Here is a 10684-nt window from a genome sequence, read left to right as displayed (position 1 = left end):
CGCTGATAGACGCCTCGGATACTGCCTGAGGGTCCTGTGAGCAATAACAAACAAGCGCTGTTCTCCATTCTACTACATTCACGACCTGTTTTTCTTTAGTACTCTCATAAAAATGGACGCTATTTAAACCCGTTGTAAGATCTGCAAACATTTTATCACCAGTTTAGCATATTCACGGGCTTTCCACAAAATTCAAAACATTGATATATCAGACACTAGCCATAATTAGCTGGGTGGCAACGCATTCTCGTGACACAGTTTTATCTTTTTAAGCGTTCGACTTCTTATTTGTGAGGTTTTTATTTTTATTAAGACGTTTTTTATTGACTGGGAAAGGTATTTCTGAACATTGTTTGAAGGTAAGTAAGCAAGAAACTGTAATGTGACAGCTAGCCACATAATGCTAATAAAATAACATGCGTAAGCTTGGCAAAACAAGTTTCATGTTAACGCTTTATCCTGTTGAAATTAGTTCACTAAAAGTGTTTACACTGTGTCCATCCAGAATATTCATATTGTTATCTTTATTTTTGCTTTATGGATGCACTAACGAAACGTTTGATGGTTGATTGTAAACACATCTGTTCACAGGGCGGCGTTGTTGAACCATGTCTGGAATTGCTTTGAGTAGACTGTCACAGGAGCGCAAAGCCTGGAGAAAAGATCATCCTTTTGTAAGGGACACACTAACACACGATGATCGAAAGCTGAGCTTGCAAACTGTTCAGTTAGTCTGCAATGTGTATGAATAAAATAGTCATAAATCTCTTTGGCTGTCTTAAGTTAAATTGTCTGTTTTAGTGTGAATTCAGTGCAATGTAACTTGTACTTTTGGTTGTTTTTTTCTGTAGGGGTTTGTGGCTGTACCAACCAAGAACCCAGATGGCACCATGAATCTAATGAACTGGGAGTGTGCAATACCAGGAAAAAAGGGGGTAAATAAGTGTATATATCAACTTTCAAACATCCCTCTGCACAAACCACGATTGTCTCTTAAAGAGATAGTTCACCCAAAAAATGAAAATTCTCTCATCATTTACTCACTCTCACGCCATCACAAATGTTTATAAATTTCTTTTCTTCAGCAGAACACAAACAAAGATTTTTAGAAGAATATCTCAGCTCTGTAGGTCCTTTCAATGCAAGTGAATGGTGATCAACACTTTAAAGCTCCAAAAAGCACATAAAAGCAGCATAAAAGTAATCCATAAGGCTCAAGTGGTTAAGTTAATGTCTTCTCAAGCGAAACAATCGCTTTGGGTGAGAAACGGATCAATACTAGTAGAGGTCTGTGCGGGATGGATTTTTCAGACCCGCTCCCAAGAGATTCAATCGTGCTCCCACAAAAAAAAAAAAAAAGTCTAATTTTGTCCCTCTGCCACCCACAACTTCCACATTTTGACCCACTCCTACCCTTGAAATCCTGCAGGTAGAGGTCTATGCAAATTTTTCTGTTCCGCTCCCATAAGATAATGTCCTGCTCCCACAAAAAATGTCACATTTTGTCCCGCTCCTGCCCGCAAAATCCCGCAGGTAGAGGTCTACGCAAATGTTTCAGTCCCACTCCCGTAAGATTCTGTACCGCTCCCGTAAAAAATATTTTATATTTTGTCAAGCTCCCGCCTGCAACTTTCACATTTTGCCCTGCTCCCACCTGCAAAATCCACCAGGTAGGCGTCTACATTAATTTTTCAGTCCCGCTCCCGTAAGATTCTATCTTGCTCCTGCAATATGTTATATTTTGTCAAACTCCCACCCGCAACTTTCAAGTTTTGTCCCACTCCCACATGCAAAATTCCGCAGATAGAAGTCTACACTAATTTTTTCATTCCCACTCCTGTAAGATTCTGTCCTGCTTCTGCAAAAAAAATCATATTTTTGTCCCACTTCCACCTGCAAAATCTTCGAAGATTAACACGAATAACATTCTGTACCTTAAAAACATAAATGAAATTGAAGTCATTTTTATTTTATGTTTAGATATTTATATTTTGTGGGAGTCCCATGAATAATTTATTTCTCCATTTTCCCACACACACATCGGTGTCTTTCCGCCCGCACCAGCACTCGGCAATCAAAACTTGTCCTGAGTCGCACTCTGTTGCGTCAGGTCCTGCGGGCAGGCCTCTACTCCTAAGCTCGTCCACAAGGGGACTCTGTTCATGCCACCTCTCGCGTTGGCATGTTCACGTGAGAACTGACACGATACAACCAGAAGTGCAGATCAATTTGTTTACAAGAGAATGCTGTTCATAAGCCTCATTGGTTTTGCTTTCATCTGAACATTCCAGCGCGCTTGCTTCACGCGAGAAGCCCCCTCGTGGATGCGCTTTGGAGAGCGACAGAATGTAAACAAAACTTTTGTGAAAAGGACTTAAATATTGATCTGTTTCTCACACAAAGCGATCCTATCCCTTTAGAAGATATTAATTTAACTACTGGAGTCGTATGGATTACTTTTATTATGATTGCCTGTGCTTTTTGGGGTTTTAAAGGCCTGATCAATATCCACTTGTATTTTATGGACGTACAGAGCTGAAATATTCTTCTAAAAATCTTTGTGTTCAGCAGAAGAAAGTAAGTCAGAAACATCTGTGAAGGCATGAGAGTGAGTAAATGATGAGAGAATTTTCATTTTAGTATGCCTTTAAACTATTTCAGAAATGTCTATGATTATGCAAAATTTTATGGATGCACTGATATGAACATTTTTGGCAGATACCGATTTAAAAAAAAATTAAAAAAAATAAAATAAATTTTTAAAATGCAGGCCGATGCTGATATTTTGTCACTTACTTTTTTTGCTTAGAAATTATACTTTAAAAATGTACAAAGAGCTGCAAAAGCTATTTTCTGGTCCTAATCATAAATTTCTACTGAACATGGAGTGGATCTGTTTGCAACACATGACAGGCCAGAATATTTAGACAGCCAAAATGAAAGATAAATATAATAATAAAAAAAAAAAAAAGATAAAAAAAAATAATAATATGCTGACAGGACAATTGATGGGGGGAAAAAGGTTATTTTGTATTTCTAAAACATGTTTGCACTCATTATGGCACTTCTGAACAATAGAACAGTTGACATTATGATAGAACATTACAAAAAAACAATAATGCATATTTTACATGTTTTTGTTTTTTTCAGATTTCATTTATTTTGGTAGATTTTTCTTTATATTACGCACAGAAATAATTATAAACTTTATACGACCAAATAAATGTATGTAATTATTTATATATTAAACCATTGTTTTTTTTTATTTGGTCAGTAATTGCCCAATAAATATCGGTGGCCGATACATTGGTGTATCCCTACCTGTAAAATATTGCAAAAACTTCTGTTCATTGTTTGAAAATGTCTTTCTGTTTTCTGTAGACTCTTTGGGAAGGAGGTCTGTACAAACTGAGAATGCTCTTTAAGGATGATTACCCATCTTCCCCACCAAAATGTAAGTTTGCTTTTTTCAACGAGAGGAGGCATTTTGCGGCCAGAAAGTGTATGTAATAAGTTAATCACTTATTACTGCAATTAAACAAATTACTAATTTCAGCTCACTTCACTTTTTAAATACAGTTTTACATTTACATTAATTTAAGAGAATAGAAAACGTGTGTTAACAGACAGTTTTTCTGATTGAGTTGGAAGATCATAAAAGCTTTTATTTGTAGAACGTTGATTTTACCCCTTATCATTTATTCTCAGGTAAGTTTGAGCCTCCGATCTTCCACCCAAACGTTTATCCTTCAGGTACAGTGTGTCTTTCCATTCTGGAGGAAGAAAAGGACTGGAGGCCAGCCATCACTATTAAACAAGTAAGCTAATATACACCCACACATACACATTTGCATATATCTGTCTTTAAAGGCGTAGTGTGTAATTGTGTAAATAAGCAGCACCACTAGCAGCAACAAATAGATTGTCAGAGGGGAAACAGACATCATTTTTGCAATTCTGTTTGGCACCGCTAGTGGGACAGAAATTTCACACTTAAATATTAATGTGATAGTTCACCCAAAAAATGAAAATTCATTTAATCATTTACTCACCCTCATGTCATCCCAGATGTGTATGACTTTCTTCTGCTGAACACTGAATCTTAAAACCTTTTTAGTTTTACTCTTGAATAACTAAGTTGGCTCTCGCCATGAATATAGCCATAGAAGCTGGTATGGCGTTAAAAATGGAAAGAAAGAACTATCCCTTTAATTGTAGGATCACTTGGAGATATGTTATAAAACTTACACAAACAGCAGGGGTTTTTGAATGCAAATTCACTGAGAAACTGTGATATATTGTATTGTTGTGGTTGTAGATTTTACTGGGCATCCAAGAGCTCCTGAATGAGCCCAACATTCAGGATCCAGCACAGGCAGAGGCCTATACGATATACTGGTAAGCACAGACACATAGCCAAATCCTGCATGCACAGCTTTAATATTTTTACTACAAAGATGTGGACATATACCAAACCCACAACTTTGATAAAGCCATATCTGATATCATGCTTATCTCTCTCTCTCTCTCTGTCGCTCTGTCTCTCTCTCTCTTTCTCCTGCAGTCAAAACAGGATGGACTACGAAAAGCGTGTGCGGGCACAAGCTAAGAGATTCGCTCCAACATAGAGCAGCAGATGCACAATCTAACAGCCTGTGCCCAGCCAATTGTTCAGCACGAAATAAAAACCCCAAAATTGCAGTTGTTGAGTGTAAATAAAGATTTGATTGGTTTTCAGCACTTAATTAAAAGAAAGAAAATGAAGACCGATGTTGATGTTGACTGATCTGTTACAAGTGTTGTTACATAACGTGATGGTGAAGGTTATTATTATTATTATTATTATTGATGAAACTGGTTAAAGTTCAGTCGCTATGGAACCATTTTTACCCAGAGCAAAGATGTAATTGATAAAGGGTTTTTGTATATAGCCTATATAAACATTATGAAAGTTATTTACTTTTTTACTGTTTCATGACATTTCATATGTGTGGCCATATATATGTGATGAGTGTATGAATTATTTGAATAAAACAGAAAAGCGGTTAATTCAAGCATTGCTTATTTGTGTATGTCAGCATACATTTTTATTTAATAATGCGTACAATCCAAAAACACTGTATATTTTTCGCAATCATCGTATTATCTCGCTATCTCAGCAATGTTTTATAGGAATATTCTGGGTTCAATACAAGCTCAATCGACAGCGTTTGTGGCATAACATTCATTATCACAACAATGTATTTGGACTTCTCCCTCATTTAAAAAAAAAAAAAAAAAGCAAAAATGTGGGTTACAGTGAGGCACTTACAATGGAAGTGAATGGGGATGCTTTTTGGACTGTTAAAAGGCAGAAATGGGAAGCTTATAAGTTTATAAAAGCACTTACCTTAATTCTTCAGTTAAATCTCATGTATTGTTTGAGCTATAATTTTGTTTAAATCATCATAACAGTCGTTTTAGAGTTTTAAGGTTTGTTGACATTAAATCGTTATGGCAAAAAAGTTGTAAAATTGGGAATAAGTGTACACATATAAGGTTAGTATGCGATTTTATCATGCTTAAATCATGTTAACACATGATTATGTCTTGTTGATATTATGTCTTCTGTCTATACTTTTGAAATAGTATTTTAACATTTACGGATTGGCCCATTCACTTCCATTGTTAGTGTGTCACTGGAACCGAGATTTTTGCCTTTTCTAAAGAAAAGGAGGGACAAGTGAAAATTATTTTTGTGATGATCTATATTATGCAACAAATGCTTTCGATTGAGCTTAACTTGTATTCAACCCGGAATATTCCTTTAAATACCTTCAGACTGTTTGCTGAATAACACGAGTTTGTTTATGAAATGTCAGTAACCGCTGGTATGTGTCGGCGTCTCGGCGCGATGATTTATTAATGTCGACGCTAAGCGCAGGTTGAGTCTCACCCACATGCCAACCAAAGCAGGCACGGACTTCCTCCCACTTGAACTATATTTTCAAAAGGTCTGCTATTGTTTTTGTTTTGTTTTTCTCGCAGTTTTTAATCGTCACTTGCTTTTGAAATAACCTGTAAACAACATTCACCCCGAAGATTCGAATCTGCATTATTTGTTTACTTGCACAAAGTTTGTTTCGGAGGTTAATGCAGCTACCTCTGAATTAGCTAGTTATCTCTGGTTATCGTGTTTATTTAAAGATATAAGAAGGCTGGACCAAAGGAATATTTCAGGATGAGCACTAACGACCATTCAAAGGACGTAAACAGCAAGAACCAGGTCAGTTCTGCACTTCCCAGGATTATGTATACTGCAGTGTTCACAAATTGTATCATATATGAACTGTTTGCAAAGATGCATTGGAATTGTTTTCGAAATAGTGCATCTTTGTGCATACATACATATGCATGCTCATTCTATGGTTGTGTAACTGTGTTTTTGTGTGAATGTGTTTTAGGTGAGCAGAGTGCTCTGCCCGCAGGTTCCTCCGCTTTGTGCTCCACATTACTCAGATACAGGTTCAGTTTACACAGATAAGCACAGATCTTATCGCATGATGGGCCACTATCAGCGTGCAAACATCTTCCCGGGTGCATGTCACACATGTGCACAAACCGCATTTTTTTAGTGTATTACGTAAACATGTTCACCACAACCAAAATCAAATCCCAAATATGTTTATTTCAAGCAGAACTGCAAAATTGGCTCCTAACCACTGTATAAATTCTGCCAATTTGCACTGTATGTTTATTACAGGGCCTCCTGTGGTGTGGTCATCTCTGGTCAAGGATTCATATGTTCGACATCCCCCATCAGCCTTTGTTCATGATCCAGAGCACTGGCACGGCCATAAAACCGATTACTTGGGTTGGTTTTTCAAGATTTTTGCCTGACTCATCTCTCAACATGTTTCTTATTATGTCTCTTTCTATAAATGGAATTGAAGCTCAAGCTGGTATATGATCTGAACTACTGTGGTTTCTCAGATTTGCCACAATGATTCAAAAGTCTCAGCGGCTAAGGCTCTGGGTTACTGATCAGAAGGTCGGGGGTTCAAGCCCCAGCACTGCCAAGTTACCACTGTTGGGCCCTTGAGCAAGGCCCTTGACCCTATCTGCTCCAGGGGCACCGTATCATGGCTGACCCTGCACTCTGACCCCAGCTTAGCTGGGATATGTGAAAAAAAGAATTTCACTGTATATGTGCAAATGTATAATGTGTGATATATAAATATAATTATAAAAACATTATTAATTATACTTATATAAAAAAAAAAAAATTAATTATAAATTATTACAGTAGTTCAGCTCTTTTCTCAATATGAATTAGACCTCCAGTCATGTGGCTTGTTGAGGAGAGGTTCACAAGATTTGCGACTTTCACCTGGCAGAAAATAAAATGGGAGAAAAAATCCAATCGACTAACACTGAGGAAGGGGCATGAATATCAGAAGCTACGTACACAGCACAGCTGACTGTGGCCCAAATCAGATTTTTTTCCCCTCACATGTGACAAAGATCTTTACCGTGTAAACAGCCACAAGCGCATTGAATGATTCTGACATTTTCAAATCTGATCTGGGACACCATCATTTGTGGAAATAAACTGGATACATATCTGATTTTTTTCCAATATGCTTTCAATCTGAACAGCCAGGTCAGATTTAATGTGATTTTTTTTTTTTTTTTTTTTTACATCAATCTAACTCAGCTATTGTCATTTGCGCCCTTGATTGACCCATATATACAGTAGGCCTGTTGTGGATCAAAACTTTTATAAATAATAAATTCAGTTCCTTTTTAAGGAAATAAAATAATAAATGTTGAGTTTAGCAATTAGTTTGGATTACACATAAATAGAAAAATATGTGCATATAAAGATACCTGACAGGTGGATTTATGTAACAGTGCTCTTACTGTTGTCATTCGCACAGAAAACTAAGTTTGTATATTTTTCAAACTATATCAATACAAGCAAGTCGGTGCAAATTTGAAAAAAATATAAACAGTGCTTGGTAGTAACAGATTACATGTAATATGGATTATGTAATCAGATTACAAAACTCAAGTCCTTGTAATTAGATTAAATTACATTTTTAAATACTTATAATAAGATTACAGTTTCTTTTTGTCGATTACATGACTACATATTAATCTGTCAGAGGCAGTAAACTGTTCATAATTTATTGAGCCCTCTAATAATTCTTCTTTTTAAATATTTTTCTTAAACATTATGTGAAATATGTACAAATGGTACAATCTTATCTTACTCAAATGCATGTGACATCAAATAAACAAGAATTAGGTCAGGAGTAATCTAAAAGCAATCAGATTAGATCACATTTTAAATGAAATCCAAGAGATTAGGTTACTGACTACAATTTTAGTCGAGTAGTTTGTAATCGGTTTCAGATTACAGTGCAGAAGTAATCTACCCAGCACTGATTATAAATAATTCTTCTACTAACCTTTCATGTAACTAAGGCATTGTAATTGTATTACATTAGCAGCAATTACGGTTAGTTGTAATTTTTATTATAATTTATTTACAGTAGGCTAATCATTAATATTATAATGATCTACATTCCAGGTTTTGTTGCTGGTCAATTTCCATGCTGGTCTAAAATGGCTAATACTGGTTAGTGCTGGTTTGGTGCTAGTCTAGCTGGTGGACCAGCATAGCCATGTTTTTCTCTGGCAAAACCTAACTGGTGAAGTTGGTTGACCGGTGGTTAAGCTAGTTAAGAAGCCTCACACCAGCATGTGAACAACCATACAAAAACATTCTTTTAGCAGAAAATCAGATTTGAGCCACATTAATCTGCATTGTGAACATAGCCATTGAGACTTGAGGGTGGGTTCTTTTGACTTGGGCCTGTAAGTAACAACTCAGAACACAGCAACCTTAAAGCAACGCTCTGGCAACCATTCTGAACACCCTAGCCTCATAGTGGTGTGTTTTGAAATGGGCAAATGCCACTCACATCTTCAAAATCAGTTTTAAAAAGCAGACTTTAAATATTAGAAAATAATTGTCTTTGCTTAATAAATCACTTAACCAAGCCATATTTCTTCTCTTCTCCTGCAGTGAAGTGGACAGAGCAGAACTTACTTGAGAAACAACTGCATAAGCTGCTGAAGGAAATGGAGGGCAAGGGTGTGTCCAAATGAGCCTGACATTTGTCACTTTTGAAAACCGCAGCAAATAAACACCTTATCACAATTTCAGAAAAGCGTTATAATAACACCCACCCTGTTACTATTGCTGCTCAGTCCAAAGGGACTTCAAATACTGTGTGAGTTTACAAAGTTAATGTATAAGATAGCATCATGATGGTGCCGCAGATGGCTGCCTCGGTGTGGAGCTCCTCAGTTCTTTTGTAGTTTTTGTTTGTTTGTCCTGTGTTTAGTAATCTTTTTCCAGTCAGTTTTAACAGAGAAGAAATGCTGAACATTCAACAGCATATACCAGACAATCTTTTCCTGGTTTTCGAATATTCAGACGTTTTGCTAGACATTTTAGTTGGAGGCGCAGCTCTGCTGTTGAAGAGACGCAGGCGAGGGAGACGAGCCGGTGCGCTGGTCAAACTCCGTCGGCACGGATTTCGAACAGCGCTGCCGAGTATTCACTTAGCAAATCTCCACTCTCTTCCTAACAAAACAGACGAACTACATCTCACCCGCACAAACAAGGACTTTTCAACCTCTGCTGCCTTGTGCTTCACAGAAACCTGGCTGAGTGAAGCCATTCCGGACAGTACGTTACACCTGCCTGGCTTCTAGCTGTTCAGAGCGGATCGCATCGCGGAATTAACGGAGAAAACAAGAGGCAGTGGAACATGCTTTTATATCAATGAAAGTTGGTGTACAAATGTAACAGCGTTAAAGAGGATGTGCTGTCCTAATTTGGAAGTGCTCTTTATTAACTGTGAGCCTTTGTACTCGCTGCGGGAGTTTTCCTCGTTTATTCTGGTGAGTGTGTACAGGTGCATCTCAATAAATTAGAATGTCGTGGAAAAGTTAATTTTTTTCAGTGATTCAACTCAAATTGTGAAACTCGTGTATTAAATAAATTCAATGCACACAGACTGATGTAGTTTAAGTCTTTGGTTCTTTTAATTGTGATGATTTTGGCTCACATTTAACAAAAACCCACCAATTCACTATCTCAAAAAATTAGAATATGGTGACATGCCAATCAGCTAATCAACTCAAAACACCTGCAAAGGTTTCCTGAGCCTTCAAAATGGTCTCTCAGTTTGGTTCACTAGGCTACACAATCATGGGGAAGACTGCTGATCTGACAGTTGTCCAGAAGACAATCATTGACACCCTTCACCAGGAGGGTAAGCCACAAACATTCATTGCCAAAAAAGCTGGCTGTTCACAGAGTGCTGTATCCAAGCATGTTAACAGAAAGTTGAGTGGAAGGAAAAAGTGTGGAAGAAAAAGATGCACAACCAACCAAGAGAACCGCAGCCTTATGATTGTCAAGCAAAATCGATTCAAGAATTTGGGTGAACTTCACAAGGAATGGACTGAGGCTGGGGTCAAGGCATCAAGAGCCACCACACACAGACATGTCAAGGAATTTGGCTACAGTTGTCGTATTCCTCTTGTTAAGCCACTCCTGAACCACAGACAACGTCAGAGGCGTCTTACCTGGGCTAAGGAGAAGAAGAACTGGACTGTTGCCCAG

The 10684-nt window shown here is 37.3% G+C and overlaps 2 protein-coding genes across 4 annotated transcripts; both read left to right on the top strand.

Moving 5' to 3' along the window:
* On the top strand, positions 1-5054 carry LOC127452334 (SUMO-conjugating enzyme UBC9-like). Its single transcript, XM_051717744.1, has 7 exons — positions 1-359; positions 592-674; positions 852-935; positions 3382-3454; positions 3709-3818; positions 4319-4398; positions 4565-5054. Exons 2-7 carry the CDS (start codon positions 609-611, stop codon positions 4626-4628), a joined length of 477 nt encoding a protein of 158 aa, XP_051573704.1. The 5' UTR covers positions 1-359; positions 592-608; the 3' UTR covers positions 4629-5054.
* Positions 5055-5852: 798 nt separating this feature from the next.
* LOC127452335 (testis-expressed protein 33-like) lies at positions 5853-9973 on the top strand. 3 transcript variants are annotated; one of them, XM_051717746.1, is made up of 5 exons: positions 5857-5993; positions 6187-6265; positions 6444-6576; positions 6743-6853; positions 9074-9973. In XM_051717746.1, the coding sequence occupies exons 2-5, from the start codon at positions 6221-6223 to the stop codon at positions 9154-9156; spliced, it is 372 nt and encodes a 123-aa protein (XP_051573706.1). In that variant the 5' UTR covers positions 5857-5993; positions 6187-6220; the 3' UTR covers positions 9157-9973. The 3 variants fall into 3 exon arrangements, with proteins under 3 accessions (XP_051573707.1, XP_051573705.1, XP_051573706.1); XM_051717747.1 differs by having other exon boundaries at positions 5853-6265; positions 6444-6504; XM_051717745.1 differs by having other exon boundaries at positions 5853-6265.
* The last annotated feature ends 711 nt before the right edge of the window (positions 9974-10684 follow it).

The sequence above is a fragment of the Myxocyprinus asiaticus genome, chromosome 14 (assembly GCF_019703515.2).
Source record: "Myxocyprinus asiaticus isolate MX2 ecotype Aquarium Trade chromosome 14, UBuf_Myxa_2, whole genome shotgun sequence".
Classification (NCBI taxonomy): Eukaryota; Metazoa; Chordata; class Actinopteri; order Cypriniformes; family Catostomidae; genus Myxocyprinus; species Myxocyprinus asiaticus.
The sequence above is the reverse complement of the archived record's forward strand: the minus strand, read 5'-3'. Positions and strand labels throughout refer to the sequence as shown.